At 45.7% G+C, this 16336-nt stretch overlaps 1 protein-coding gene across 2 annotated transcripts in view; it reads left to right on the forward strand.

Annotated features, from left to right (window-relative positions):
• Nucleotides 1-16336, forward strand: part of PLCG2 (phospholipase C gamma 2) — a 181700-nt gene that overhangs the window by 70329 nt on the left and 95035 nt on the right. For both annotated transcript variants that reach the window (XM_004377718.3, XM_023732536.1), the window contains 3 exons: nucleotides 11309-11452; nucleotides 15042-15135; nucleotides 15902-15949. In XM_004377718.3, coding sequence (XP_004377775.1) covers nucleotides 11309-11452; nucleotides 15042-15135; nucleotides 15902-15949 — 286 coding nt within the window. The remainder of the gene's footprint in view (nucleotides 1-11308; nucleotides 11453-15041; nucleotides 15136-15901; nucleotides 15950-16336) is intronic.

Raw genomic sequence — 16336 nt, forward strand, 5'->3', positions numbered from 1 at the left:
CATGCTTGGTAAAGTAGAGGGTCAGTGAAAAAGAGGAAGACCCTCAACAAGATGGATTGACACAGAAGCATTACAACAATTATGAGGATGGCACAGGACTGGGCAGTGTTTCGTTCTGTTGTACATAGGGTTGCTATGAGTCAGAACCAACTTGATGGCACCTAACAATAACAACATACATATGGGGGCCCTGGTGGCGCAAAGGTTAAACACTTGACTGCTAACTGAAATGTTGGTCGTTTGAACCCATGCAGTGGCTTCGTGGGAGAAAGACCTGCTCCCCTGAAGATTATAGGTGATCTGCTCCCCTAAAGATTATAGCCTAGAAAACCCTATGGGGCAGTTCTACTCTGTCACATGGGGTTGCTATGAGTCGAAAATCAGCTTGGCGGCACCCAACAACAACATACATATGGTACAACTGGTGAGTGTAAGCTCAAGTTTTTACACACATGCACACCCCTGTGTTCACCACCAGGTCAGGTCTAGACCACACCCCATGCTCTAAGACCAGTCCTCCAGATACCCCTGCTCTGACTTCTGTCTCCACTCATGGGGTTTGTGCAACTTAACTCGACTTCACGCCCATCCCACAGTTCCGTCTCTCCGTTTATAACATGTGGAATCAAGCTGAGGAGTTTACCTTTGGCAGGCAACCAACTAGGTGGACTTTAATAATTGTGTCCTGTTTCACTGATTTTATTTTACCGTTCCTATTACATATGGTGGAGCCCTGGTGGCACAGTGGTTAAGAGAATTGGCTGGTAACCAAAAGGTCAGCCATTTAAATCCACTGTCCACTCCATGGAAACCCTATGGGGCAGTTCTACTCTGTCCTATAGGGTTGCTGGAGTTGGAATAGACTCAACAGCAATGGATTTAGTTTTTTTTATTATATATATTGAGTGGTACTGGCTTTCTTTTACCAAAGACCTGTAAAATCATTCTTATATGTTTATTCAAGTGAAAAAGGTGAGTTGATTTGAGGAAAAATATTAAATAACCAGTACGCACATATGGCAAACTTCATAAAGTTGATAATCAAATAACTGAAGTTTGAGAAATAGTGTCAGAAGTCTGTATGACTGCTGAAAAAAAAATCTACGTGTAGTTTTTGTATAATATGGGCTTTCTCTGTAATTCTGATGTATAGTCTTAAAGCATAGCAAATTAAAATTTTAATAGGCCTGTATAAGATGATGAGTACTTCCTTTGTTGCCTTAGTGGGGTTTATCATATCTGCACACCCTTGTACCATGTCATATGTAATACTTATTTTAAAATTGACTTACTCTTTTTAACTTAAATTTCTCTAGAAAGGAAACTTGATTTCATACTTCCGAGGGGCTAGGCGTTTATTTTTTCAATACATATTAAAATACGTAATTAAAATATAGCAAAAGTATGGGTACATTTAAAATCATTCCCCATTTCACATACATGGGGTTATTGTCATTTAGTTTCCAGGAGGAGGGAGAACAAAACCCTAAGTCTAAGTGGCCCTAGAACAATGAATATTTAAAGAATTATTTGGTGGTCAGTGTTAGGAGTTTTAGCAGGCTAGTCCGTAGAGCTTCCCCCCACCCTCCTTCCTCTCCCGAGTTTGGAAACAATTGAGAAATGAAACACGGGTGACTGACACATGGTGATGAGCTGCCTGGAGAGTGTGGCTTAGAATTGGCCTCTGACCCCTGATCTGCCCACTCTGTCCACTGGGCACTGCAGAGTGCCCACAGATATCTTGGAGGCACGCCCCCTCTAAGTGGCAGGGCAGGGCATGCTGTCCCTAGGGGGTAGACTGAACAGAGCAAGAGGAGGCGGCTAAGCTGCTTCTAGACTCGTCTATCTGAGAGAGGTCCCTGGAGGGGAGAAAAGCCTCTTATACCTATAAAACAGTCCATGAAAGATTTCTGCATGAATATAAACCATTACAGTAACAAATACCTAATTATTTGTTATTTGGAAAGAGTCTCTTCATATGGAAGCTCAAGCCAGGATATTCTCTCCTGGCTATCAGCAAAGTCTCAACAATTGTTTATTATTATTTTTAACAAAGAAGATGATGGTAGCCCTGCTCCCATCTCCGGAGTTTAATATAATTTTTTATATTTATTTATTTAGTTGTTGTTGTTGAGAATATACACAGCAAAACATCCACCAACTCAACAGTTTCTACATGTACAGTTCAGTGACACTGATTACATTCTTCGAGTTGTGCAACCATTCTCACCCTCATTTTCTGAGTTGTTCTTCTCTCCTTAACATAAACTCACTGCCCCCTAAGATTCTTATCTAATCTTTGGAGTTACTGTTGTCAATTTGATCCCATGTAGATAGTTCCTAAAAGAGCATAATACTCAAGGCAGATATTTTTTACTAATTAAGCTATTGTTTGGTTTTAAGAAGACTTCAGGGGATATTTTTGGTTTTAAGTTTAAAGATTATCTCGGGTATAGTTTCCGAGGTTCATCTAGCCTCCATGACCCCATAAAGTCTGCAGTCCTTGAGAATTTGAAATTCTGTTCTGTATTTTCGCCCTTTTGATCAGGATTCTTCTGTAGAATCTTTGGTCAAAATGTTCAGTAATGGTAGCCAGGCACCATCCAGTTCTTCTAGTCTCATCGCAAAGGAGGCAGTTGTTCATGGTATGATAATTTTTAATATCTAAAAACTCATAGAGCAGTTGACATTTTGCAGAATTCTTTCAGGTATTTTTATTGATACGATGGATATCATTACCCCATTTTACAAATGAGCATCTGGAAGCAAAGTGAGAATAAAGTAGCCCATCCAAAATTGTACAGCCAGGAAATGGTAGGGTTGGACTTTAAACTCATGTATGCTAGATTCTTCTAAAGTCAGGCTCTTTCTGCTTTTTCCATGTCGAACTTCAGGAAGCCCCTTTTAGAACTCTCTATTTGGAGTGCATTTGAGTCATTTATCCAGCTTCAAGATCGGATGCTGCTAGATACTTGAAATAACTTAACACCCTTGGTTCTTTAAAGTAGGGTTCTTGGCTGAGATCGCTAGCAACCCTGGGTTTTCTTACTTAAAGTGAAACTACCAGCAGTGGTGAAGGTGTTGCAAGGCGGTACGAAAGAGCATTCATGCTAGTAGCTAAACTGACCTTGACTGAGACCTCCTGTGGACCACACAGTTTATAGTTCATGTTATTTCATTTTGTTTGCATAGCAACTCAACTCAGCAGTATTGCCATTACTGTTTGCACAGATGTGAAAAGAGGGGGAGGCAACTTGCCCAAGCTCCTGTGCGCTGTTGCGGGGAGCAGAGCTGGGATTTGAACCAAGGTCTACTCCAGGACTCCTTCAAGGGCTTTCTTCTCCCCTTCACCAGGTTAATGCCCACATTCAGAACTCAGCCAGGACCCAAGCCCTCAGAGAACCCTGTTTCCCCTTGCTGGGGAGGAGTCCAGTATAGATGTTTTGACCCACCGTGGAGGTCTGAATTACCTTCCTAGGTCTGTGGTGACAAAGTACCAGAGCCTGGATGGCTTGAGACAACAGACATTTATTCTGTCACAGTTTTGGAGGCCAGAAGTCTGAAATCAAGGTGTTGGCAGCACTGGTTCCTCTGGAGGCTCTGAAGGAGACTCTGTTCATGCCTCTCTTCCAGCTTCTCGTGGTTGCAGACAATTCTTGGTGTTCCTTGGCTCGTAGATGCATCACACCAATCTCTGCTTTGGTCTTCACACGGCACGTTCCCTCTGTCTCTGAATCTCTTTTTCTCTTATAAGGACACTACTCATATTGACAAGGGCCCACTCTACTCCAGTGTGACCTCATGTGAGCTTAACTAATTACATTTGCAAAGCTGCATTCACAGGTACTAGGGGTAAAGAGCCCTGGTGTCACAGTGGTTAAGCACTTGGCTGCTAACTGAAAGATTGGTGGTCTACCCAGCAGCTGTGCTGGAGAAGGATGTGGTGATCTGCTTCCATAGAGATTACAGCCTAGAAAACCCTATGGGGTAGTTCTGCTCTGTCACATGGGGTCGCTATGAGTCAAAAATTGACTCGACGGCATACAACAACAAGGGTTAGGACTTGAACATATCTTTTTGAGGGACACAAAACCTCATAACAAGGTGCTTAGTGTGGTTGTAGGTTTACATGTATTTGGTGCTTGTTTGGACGAGGTCTGTCCTCCCTCTCAGGCTCCGGTCTCTCCAAGAGCAGGGACCATGTCTGCCTGCTGCATCACGGCATCCTCGGTGCTCAGTGCCATGCTCAACAAGGACCTGGTTGATTGAATGACTGAGAGAAGGAAAGGAGGATAGGAATGCATGTGGCAGGGTGCCTTCTGTCTGTCTTATTTTTCCTTGACTCCTTCTTGAACTTCCATAAAGATATTCGGTAAGCTTGTTGGCAGATGGTACCACTTGAAGCCGAGTTTGAGAATTGGAGAGAAAGGCCACCGTGTCACTGTAGTAAGAAGTAGGAGGATGTTCCAGGTGTGGGGCAGCCTGAGGGAGGCTCAGCATCAAGAGTGGGAGGAGATAGGAAGCAGGAGTTTGAAGAACAGGGTCATGGAGAAGGCCGGCAGAGGGGTTGATGGTGTGAGGTGGGGAGTGGGAGGAAGTGAAAAGACATCTGTGGAGGCCAGAAAACCCCAAGTGTGGGTCTGAAGGTGATGGGTGGGGGAGGCAGCAGGAGGGGCGGAGGGGGCCAGAGAAGGACCAGGTGATGGTGAGAAAGAGGGGAGGTTGTGCAAAGGCGAGGCCTCGTGTCTGTGGCTGTGTTATCTCACTTCTTCAAGCAGGAAACATGCCCCCCCCTCCCCCCCACCCCCGTGCTAGGGAGCACGGCCTGAGAGCGTAGCCTATTTAAAAATAAGGTCGGTCATTTTAGTGGCTACGCTGCCTGGTGCAGACTCCAACCCATACAGATAAAGCCTCCTTGGCCATCATTTCACCATCACCCTTCCCACAAGTGATTGCTATTGCTAGTGAGTTGGTGGGAGTGTTTCAGGAACCCTTTTCTATGCTTTTACGTGTGCAAATAACAGGTGTCCCTCCTTATCAGGATCTGATGCACTCCTGAAAACATGTTGAGAGTGACTTTTTTGGATAGCCATATGTTATGTTATCATATGGATACAGATGATGATGAGTTGCCAACCAATCCAAAAACCCCAACCCAATTTCCTTAATATTGCTTAACGTTCTTAGGTACCTGCAAAAACAGTTTGTCATATATTTCTGTATGAATACAAAGCATTTCCAGCAACAAATAACTGGCCATTTGATGCTTTTATAAACTCATTACGGGGCATGTTTGCAAAGAGTCTGTAGGATACTATACGTTACTGGTTCTGAATTAGGAGTTTCTTCTATCCTGCAGTTATCTTGTGCTGTAATGGAAATCACAATACAACAATCTGTTAAAAATACTAATGATGTCATCTAAATTGGACTCTGGTTGGTAGTTTGCTTGTCAGAAGGGAATACTAGGACTCACTAGTGGGGGCAAGACATTTTCAGCAGCGAGAGCGTAGAATGTGGTCCTCTCCTGTTGCAGATGATGCACAGCTGACATGCTTTCACTGGCGCCTGCACATGAACTCCTACAGCAGATTTTTGATCTGGATGGTGCATTTTAGGTTAAAAAAATTTACAAGGTGTTATAGTGGATATTCAGATAGTGAGAGTTTTCATAGCAGTGGATACCTGTGTATAATATGTGCACCCATACTTGTGCACATGTGTGCACAAACATGCACACACACAGCCGTATACATCCAGTCCCCTAGTCACGTAAACTGTCATGGTTTTTTCCCATGTCAGTACATAGAGATCTACCTCCTCAATTTTCACAGCAGATGAAGTGGGGAGCCGTGTTGTTTATTATACCTTGTATGTGTCCAGCTTTATTCAGTTACATTACTAACTTAAATAATAGCTAACAAATACCTAGGATCCTGGGGTGGCACAAACGGCTAAGTGCTGGGCTACTAGCTGAAAGATTGGCAGTTAGAACCCACGTAGAGGTGTCTCAGAAGACAGGCCTGGTGATCTGCTTCTGAAAGGTCATAGCCTTGAACACCCAAGGATGGAGCAGTTCTGCTCTGCACACATGGGGCCGCTGTGAGTTGAAATCGACTCGACAGCAACTAACAACAAAAACAACAATTACATAGAAGTTACTACATGTTTATTAAAATTGCTGGGCACTGCTTTTTAATTGACACACACGTATAGGCACACTCACTTTAAGCTCATAAGCGCATGGTGTGGTAAGTACTATTATAGTTCCCATTGCTCACATGAGGAAACAGAAGCATAGAGAGATGAAATTGCTGCCCAAAGCCCCCTGCTGTAGTGGGAGGGCTGGGACTCAAACCCAGGCAGTCTGGCTCCAGAGTGCTTTCTTTGATCCCCACGCTATACTGATTCTCATGACTTTGATGGCCCTTGTGAACATTTGAGTTTGCGACCCCAGCTCTAGAATTTTATTCCAAGCCCCAGGTCAGAAAGGTGGTTTTGAATTCTCTTGGTTGAGTGCAGTGGGCCTCACTCTGTCCTCATCCCCCACACCCCGGCTGGTAGAGGAATCATCACTCAGCAAGGTGCCCCCATGTGATGCAAGATCAAGTGCTGAGCACTTCAACAGAAATGCCCAGTGGGCCCCCCAGCTTTGCTGATTACCAAATAGCAAGCCACCACTGGTAGAGAGGGACTTCCTTCCTGCCTTTTTGGGACTCCTGGTAACCAAGGGGGTGTCCCAGCAGTGGGCAGCCCCCTGGTGGCCTCTGGAGTTTGCTCACTGGAAGGGCCTGGGAAGTGATAGTGACGGCTGTGAAGGGCTTGGTGACAGCTCCACAACCTTCTCAAGGATGAGGTCCCAGCCACAGGACTCAGTGAACAGAGGTGACATTTCCACCTCTGGGCTCCATCCCTGGCCTGGATGGAAGGCCAGGCAGCTCCATGGCATGACGAGGGCATTATCCCTGCAGCTCTGAGGGTGTTCTCGAGAGAGGACTGATTTCTACTCATAGGTATATTCCCGAAAACTTGTACACAATGTTCGTATCAGCATTATTCACCATATCCAAAAGGTGGAAACAACCCGTATGTCCATCAGCGGACAAATGGATAAACAAAGTGTGGTACATCCATACCATGGAATGTTATTCAGCCATAAAAAGGAATGAAGTCCTGATACATGCCACAGCATGGATGAACCTTGAAAACATTATGCCGAGTGAAAGAAGCTGGACATAAAAAAAACCCACATATTATATGATTCTGTTTATATGAAGTGTCCAGAACAGGCAAATCTATTTCAGAAAGTAGATTAGTGGTTGCTTAGGGTTTGGGATGAACACGATTAGGGGATAGGGGAGGGGTACCTAAAGAATGCAGCATTTCTCTTTGAGATGATGAGAAAGTTCTAAAATTGACTGTGGTGGTGTGTGGCACATATAGGTGAATATGCCAAAAACCATTGAATTGTGGTTGAATTATGTGCTATATATGGACTATATCTCAAAAAAAGCTGTTATATCAGAGAACTGATAGCCGCAGTTCCAGAACCACCTCTGACCGGAGACACCTTTGGGAGTACAGAATGTACGGGGCAGTAATACATGGTCCCATCTCCATGTAGCAGCTCTCCGCTGAGGAGCCCAGAGAAGATATTCTCTTCAGCAGCCAGGACTTGTCCAAATCCCATTGTGTTCTGCTCGAACTAGATAGAATACAGGGATGTTCATCCTTCCAACGTTCTGATCCCTGTGTCCCTGTGTGGGTAGCACAGGCATTACAGGACCAGTAACCTGATGTAGCAGAGGCTGCCGCTGGCTGACCCTGATGGCTGTAGCTTTGGTGTGAACACCTGCGAGCCTCTGCCTGAGGGCTGGAGATGAATGCCTCAGAAGTGGATAAAGACCCAAGCTCCCTCACCCATCAGTGGGGACAGCTCTGAGCCATGCTTTACACTGTCTCCAGGAGTCCCCCAACAGGATTACTCTCCAGTTGCCCATGGGGGTAACCGGCTTGATAACAATCCCTTTATTGGCTTCTTCCCTTCCATGTCTCGCTTTCCCACTCCCCCTGCTGGTGTTTCCTGGGATCATCACCCAGATAAACTACTTGCACTCAAAATTCTTGTCTCAGGGTCTACTTCTGGGGGTAACCCAAACCAAGACACCTGAGAAACCGAATTCCTTATTCTGTGGATATTTGAGTTTCTGCCCTGAGCCTGGCTCTGATGTAGGCAGTGGTGAGACTGCAGTTGTAAGCCAGATGGACACGTATACAAGAAAACAAACATAAAATTACAAATAGCGATTAGTGTTAGCAAGGAACTTTATAAGGTGCAGATATGAAAATAATAGGGTGGATCAATGGAGAGAGGTGAATAAAGAAGGCTGTGTTGAGGAGAAGTCATTTAAGTGAGATCTGATGTGGGCAGGGGCCAGCTGTGTGTATGTGTGTGTGTGTTTCTCTCCCTCCTTGTCTGGGTGGCTTGGCTGTCTTTATTTGTGTCTGGGTGTCCCTGTCTCTCTTTTACCCTGTTAAGTGTCTCTGTGTGTCTCTGATCACATCTGTGTGTCTCTGCCTCCCTCTCTTCCTCTCTGTCCCCGGCTCTATCCCATCTCCAGTTCTGTCCCTGTCTGTGTCTCCATCTCTCCCTGTCTCTGTCTTCTTTCAGCAACTATTTGTTGAGCCCCACTATGTAGCATACACTCTTCCAGGTGTGGGGACAAAGTGGTGAGGAAAGAGCATGATTCCTGTCCCCATGAAGCTTACAGTCTAGGGGAAAGAGAGCTAGTAAGCCACAGATTCACTCTATAACACTCGGTCTGTTGAGTGCTATGGAGGAGACATGCTTGGTATGCATGATAGCAGGAAGGAATGTTTCCTAAGGGGTTGATGGTGATTGAGCTGACCAGGCTGAGAGCACACCTGGCAAAGCCAACAGCATATGCTAATGTCCTGTGGTAGGGGAGTATGACCCACTCACAGTCTGGGCGAGGGCCAGTGTGGCTGGGGCCTGGAGAGTGAGGGTTCACGGTTGAGCCTGGTGGGTCAGTGGGTCAGAGCACCCAGGGCCTTGATTCTTAGTCCTAACACCAGTGAGATGCCACTGGGAGGCTTGAAGCCAAGGAGTGGCAGAAGCATATTTGCATTTCATAAGGATGACTCTGGGGACAAGTGTTGCTGTCAGGAGGCCATTGTAGTAGACCAAAGCAAGAGATAATGGTAGTTTGGATTAAGCATTGGCCATGGGGGATGAAGTTGGCAGGTTCAAGAGCAATTTAGAAAGTAGAATTGCTAAGACTTGGTGGTTGCCTGAAGGTAATGTTACATTTTGTGAAGATTTTTCTTTAGTTATGTACATGTGCCATATTTTTATTAGAATTTGGCTGCAAGGGAAAAAAAAAGCCCGCAGTAAACCAATTCAAAGATTCACTTTCCAAGATATTTTATGGGAAAAGAAAATAGTTAGATACTCATTGTCAGACTGGTTAGAAAAAGAAAAGAATGTTTGTTAAAGCCACTAGACTCTTGACTGACAGTCACCTGGGTGGGCGAATAGCTAATTTTTGAGAACAAATCTTAGTACCATGAAAGTTTTTGGGTAATTGCTAAAGTTGTTAAATCAGCAATGCTGATTTCCTCCCAGAAGGTTGTGAATTTTAGTTGCACATAAAGGGACTGCCCCCCCCCCCCACTGCCCCCGCCCCACCCCATGGCCCCATGGTTTTTCTTTCTCTCTCTTTTCTTTGGAGGAAGAGAGTTGAATTTGGAGTGAAGATAAAGAGAGGAGGTGAGGAAGGCTCCCAGGGAAAAATGGAGACAGGGAAATGTGCAGCAGTTTAGAGATGCATCCTCTTTCCGACCACACCAGTAATAGAGTCACCCATAACTGTCAACTGATTTTTTTTAATGTTTTATTTTGAAATAAATTTAGACTTATGTAAAACCAAAAAACCAAACCCACTGCGGTTGAGTGGATTCCACCTCATGGTGACCCCCTGTGTTATAGAGTAGAACTGCCCCATAGCATTTTCTTGGCTGTACTCTTTACGGAAGCAGATCACCAGGCCTTTTATCTGCGGCGCTGCTGGGTGGGTTCAAACCGCCAACTTTTAGGTTAGTAGTCAAGTGCAATAGATGTTGCAAAAGCAGTACAGAGTTTCTGTGTGCCATTCATCCAGCTTCCCCCAGTGATAACATCTTTCATAACCATGGTGCAGTTATCCGAACCACCAGGACACTGACATTGGTGCACTACTGTTAATTAAACTATAGAACTTAATTGGTTTTTACTGTCTTTTATATATGCTCATTGTTTTGTTTTATAAAATAGTGTATAGTTCTATAAAATTTTATCACATGTATAAATTTGTATAACTACCACCACATACAGGATACAGAACAAACACTGTTTAAAAGTCTTTTCACATTGCTTCATGACTGTCATCCCCAAAACTGTATTCAAGCTAGCTAGATCCATGATAAAAAGACAGAAAGCTTTTAGTTCATTCCATCTTCTCTTTGCACTCTGTCTTCTATGCCAGGTCTTCTTAATGGTCAGGTCCAGACTAGAACATTCTGTTAGTAAAGCAGATCACAGAGATAGTCCACATTCAAGGGCAGCTGGCTGCATAGGACGTAAACACCGGGAAGTGTTGTCCATTGGGGCCACCAAAGTAACAGTCTTCCACACTCTCCATTCTTTCCTGATAGGCAGTGTGGTCCCCCAAATCCTAGTGACCATCCCTACCCTGGGCCCTGTACTTTTATTTTTAGTGGTTATTCAGTGCCTTCCTCCCCAGCCCCTGGCTCCTTGAACTGAGCCAGAGGGTATTTGTAGTCTTTGGAACTCAAGGGAGAAGATCATCAAGGTCCAGCTTTTATAGGACAGTTGGAGCTTTCACACTGCCCAGAGTTGGTGATCACCACAGAGCCTCCTTTCTGTCTCTTGATCTGGTAGAATAGTCTCTGTCTCTTTGCTTAAGTCCGAGTTGCATTATTACAAAAGGCCAGTTGTCCTAGTTTAGAATGTGTCAGTCTTAGGAAGCGGACAGGGGAAACCTCAAACCCTTTATACCCCAGTAGCTTGTGGGGTGGTGGCAGATACCTGGGCAGGCTCTGTGGCTTTCGTCCACTTCCAGCAGGAGCGGGCCCTGGGCTTGGATGGGGAGCCAGATGTGGAGGTGGTCTCGTGGGTCCCTTCAGGGACATGAAGGAGCTGGGCTGTGTCTGGGGTGCAGGTGAATGGCCGCATTCTCAGGTGGAGTGAAGGCTGGCTTCTAATTGGTCGATTGTGTTTTCCTTTTAGTGGATATCATGGACATAAAGGAGATCCGCCCAGGGAAAAGCTCCAAGGACTTCGAGCGTGCAAAAACAGTCCGCCAGAAAGAAGACTGCTGCTTTACCATTTTCTATGGCACCCAGTTCGTCCTCAGCACACTCAGTTTAGCAGGTGGGTGCATGAGTCTTGTGCTTTTTTCCCTGCCCTGTATCTTGGTTTCCTTCCTAGAAAGTCCTCTCAAATCAGGATGCTCCTACCCGACCTGCCTCCTCACTAACTCGCATTTGGGGCGTCATGGCTTTAAATCCCAGCCCTGCCACTTTCTAGCTGTGTGCCTTTGGGTGAGGCACTTAACCTCTGAACTGCAGTTTCCTCAGCTGTAAAATGGGGTGGAGAATAATACCTGTCTCATCGGGATGTTGGGAAGCACACACATTAAGTGTCACAAATGGTGGTTAGATGGTGTCATTACTGTAGGCAGGCTGTGTTGGAGGAACAGTGTAGCCCTTCTTCCTCCAGCAGATGTTACACAGCAAACTTGCCACTGATTCAAAGGAACTGTCCTGAAATCTCATATCACACACACATGCACAAATGCATATGCGTATGCACGTACACTACCCCCGCATCAGTACACACATACACACGCACACACACACTCGTGCGCACATACGTGCATGCACACTTATACACATGCAGACACCTGTGCACATGCCCACACACACACACACACACACACACACACACACACACACACACACACACACGTGTATCTGGAAGTGAGAGTTCCGGCCATCCTGGAGAATCCACCAAGAAGCAAAAGAGGTCTCAGAAAGCTTTGAACAAGTGTGAAAAAGCACAAGCCCTTTACTCAGGGGCAGAAGCTTGCAGCTATCTTCAGATCCAGTCTTAGGATTTATTGCTTAAAAGCATACATACAATCATAATTGATGAGAGAGAAAATAAATGGTATTAAAAGTAGACTAATAAACCAAAAACCAAACCAAACTCATTGTGGTAGAGTCGACTTTGATTCATAGCGACCCTATAGGGCAGAGTAGAACTGCCTCGTAGGATTTCCAAGGAGTGGCTAGTAGATTTGAACTGCTGACCTTTTGGTTAGCAGCCGTAGCTCTTAACCACTGTGCTACCAGGGGCAAAAAGGATCAAAGTTTACCGGTGTGGGAACATTTAGTTTACGGTCAGATAGCTCCCATTTATCTAATTTCTCATTCATTCTGTCATCAAGCATGTTTTGAGCACCTGCTGTGTGCTAGGTTATACCAGGTGTCAGTGTGGCTGTGACAGTGACTAAGACTCAGTTTCTGCCTTTAAGGAGCTCTCAGTCCACTGGGGGAGAGAGACGAGTGGGCAAGAGATCACAGTGCTCTCTGACAAGGTTGTACTCCAAGCGTGATACAACGGACTGCCTTATTCCAGGGAAGCCTTTGCAGAGGAGGTGACTTTTAAACTGGGTTTTGAGGCGTCTGTAGGAGTTGGAAGGAAGGAGGGAGGGCGGTCCAGGCAGGGGGCTTGGCATGTGTAAGGTCACAGAGGAGGGAAATAGCAAGCTGGGGGTGGGAAATGGTGAGTACATGTTTGTTGCATGGTGTGTAGATAGGGGGTTGTGGAGACAGGGCAGGGCAGAGAGAGGCCAGTGATCCCACCTGCAGGCTGAGCCCTGGCCGCTGTTCTTGGGAAGGAAACTGGAGAGCCCAAGCTTGGAGCCCAGAGTGCCAGCTGTGGTGTGTGTCCCACTGTGGGGTTCTTCTTTGAGGAGCTGGAGTCCTAGAGATGGGCAAGACCTAGATTCAGATCCCAGCTCTGCCAGTTGCTGGCTCTGAGACAAATCTCTTTATCCTTCTGAGCCTCAGTTTCCCCCTCATCCATATTGGGAGAACAGGAGCACCAACCTCAGAGTGTTGTTGTGAGGACCAGCATGGTACCTGATGTTTAGATGTCTAATAACTTTACTAGGTGTGTGCATTGCTAACTCCAGTACAGTGATCAGGAAATGGAGGCACAGAGGGGTTAAGTAACCTGCTGAAAGTCACACAGCCAGGAAGTGGTGCTGTGGGATTTGAGCGATGGCCCTTCTTTTGCCAGATGCCAAGCTCTTACCCACTGTCTGTTGTTGGACCCCTCTCTCCAGCAGAGCAGGCCTTCCTGCCTTGGTTGGAAGCAGGGGAGATCCTGATTGCTTAGGATCGGGGTGCAGATGATCTCAGGTTTTGCCTCACATCCGCAGCCCAGGGCTAAAAACTAAAACTCTTTAAAAAAAAGGAAGAAAAGCTCTGAATTCATGGTTCTCAACTGTGGTAAGCAGAATAATCCCATATCCCCAACCTGTGATGGCCACGTTCTAATCCCTGGAAACTGTGACTTTGTTACCTGACATAGCCAAAGGGACTTTGCAGATGTGATGAAGTTAAGGATTTGAGGTGGGAGGTTGTCCTGGATTATCCAGGTGGGTCCACTGTAGTCACAAGAGTCCTTATAAGAGGGAGGCAAGAGAGTCAGACTCAGAGGAGGAGCTGTGACCAGAGTGATGTGGGGCCATGAGCCAAGGAAGAGGGCAGCTTCTAGAAGTGGAAAAGGGAAGGAAACAGGTTCTTCCCTAGAGCCTTAGAAGGAACACAGCCCTGCCGACCCATTTTAGACATCTGACCTTCAGAACTGTACGAGAATATATTTGTGTTACTTTAAACCACTGACCTTGCATTCATTTGTTACAGCCACAAGTGGAAACTCATTCACCCACCTTGGCTGCCCACTGGCACCACTTGGGGGAGTTCAGACCTGTTGATGTTTCTCCCCATTTCAGGGATTCTGATTTAATTACTCTGGGTGGAACCTAGGTGTGGGGGTTTAAAAAGTCCCCCAGGCCATTCTTCTAAGCAGGGGGAGGGGGACTTGAAAACCCCTGTGTCAGATGCTGGGTTCCAGTTCCTCACCTGTTTCATTCACGAAGTCAGTGTGCACAGTGGTTAAGAGAACAGACTCTGATCTGAAATCCTGTGTCTGCCACTTATGGGCTGTGTGACCTTTGAACATGTCCCTTAACTTGTCTGAGGCTTGGTTCCCCACGTGTTAAATGGGGATAATGCTAGTACCTCTCTCATGGGCTCGTTGTCAGGATTACACAACTGATATAGAAAGAGCACTTAGAACAGTGTCTAGTGTATATTAAGTGCTCAAAATATGTTAGCTGCTATTCTATAATAATAACAACTATGATGATGATGGTAATTATTACCACCACCACTCCTAGTTGATTTACTTTGGCACAGGAAGTAAGCCCATATGTCACTTCTTCCATAGAAATTTGTCAGGATTATGTGGTCTCATCTCAGACCAAAGCAGGTTCTTAAGAGCCATGAGGAGACCCTGGGTGGTGCCAACGGTTAACATGAAAGGTTGGCAGTTTGAATCTACCCAGAGGTACCTTGGAAGAAAGGCCTGGTAATCTGCTTCTGAAAAATCAGCCATTGAAAACCCTGTGTGGAGCACAGTTGTACTCTGACATACATGGGGTCACCACGAATCAGAGGGAAGTCGACAGCAACTGGTTCCTGGTGAAGAGCCTTGCAGGCATGAAGGTGATGCCTTCTTTGGTGCCCTCCTAAAAAAGTACAAACCAGCACAGACTTCTCCCATCGCCACGGGCTGCATGGGGCTCGGGAAGGCCAGGGCACAGGGGTCTCTAAGTGAGCTCTGCCCAGGGCTAACCCAGCGTCTCTGTTTCCACTCACCTCTCCAGCTGACTCTAAGGAGGATGCAGTTAAGTGGCTTTCTGGCTTGAAAATCTTACACCAAGAAGCGAGGAATGCCTCCACACCCACAATTATTGAGAGGTACTTGGCTTTGGGTGGTTATCAACGTATTTGCTTATTCATATATTTATTCTGCTCCCTTTAGCCAGCATGGGCTAAGGAACGAAAAATGGGGCATTTCATCCTTCAGCCTCATTGAGTGCCCTCTATACAGTTGGTGCTTAGTAGTGGCTGTGGACTCTACATTTTCAAGTAAGAGCCTTTCTCTTGGCTGAGACTTAGCATTGCCTTTTTGGGGTGAGCAGGGCATTGAAGCTGAGACAGAAGACTCCATTGGTGGGTGTTTGAGTGGGAAATGGGAGGGCTTCCTTCTTAAAGATTTCATAAGGGATTAAGCCAGTGCGTCCAAGGACAGTCAGACACGGAGGTCTGGATTTTTCTGTCACTCCATCATGTACTGATCAAGGCCTTCTTGCAGAACTGTTTCTTCAGTGTTATGGATGTCTGGATGGTCCTTGTGGGTGAATTACTTTTTTCCCCAGTAAATCAAAGCCCTCCAGTTTGCACCAATATTCTTTTCGGAGTGGGGGTGGGGTGGGGTTAACGAATATCATCAGAAAGAGTCACCAACTTTAAGAATGCTGGCCTCTTCAAGTTAAAAGGGGCCCTCTCAGCTCAGCTAGGGGCTTCCAGCCACAAGGAGAAAACAGCTTCCCAAGCTGTCCTTGTGAGAAAGTTGGAGAACTTTCCTTTTCTCTCCAGTTTCCTTGTCCCTGTCCCATAGAATTTGTTTAGACTAGTGCTGTTTCTGAACTTTCTTTATTTTTGGTCTCTACTCTCTTCCCAGTTGGCTGAGAAAGCAGATTTATTCTGTGGATCAAACCAGGAGAAACAGGTAAGATTCGTTCACATTTCTTGCAATTTTCTTTTAATTATTTTGGACTCAGATTTTTACTTACAGTAAAACCTGTGAAAGTCAGAACCTGTGTAAGGCAGAAACTTGTCAGAGAAAGAAGACTCAAATATTTTCCACCAAAACGGGCGATAGAAAAGTGGTAAGACTGTACCTTGTCAAAGACAGAAAACTTGTGAGACTCAGAGAAACAGGGCAGCCCCATCGAGCTCCAGCTCTCACAGGTTTCGGTGTACTTGTTGAAACATCTGAGGGAGTTGGAGTATGTTTTGTGGTGTGGGCAAGGCCCTCATGAAGTCAGATTTGACTTAAAAGTGCAGATGCTGTGCTAGGTGCTGGGGCTCGGTGGTGACAAACTCTCTGTTCTTG

This window comes from Trichechus manatus, unplaced genomic scaffold (assembly GCF_000243295.1).
Source record: "Trichechus manatus latirostris isolate Lorelei unplaced genomic scaffold, TriManLat1.0 scaffold00053, whole genome shotgun sequence".
Lineage (NCBI taxonomy): Eukaryota > Metazoa > Chordata > Mammalia > Sirenia > Trichechidae > Trichechus > Trichechus manatus.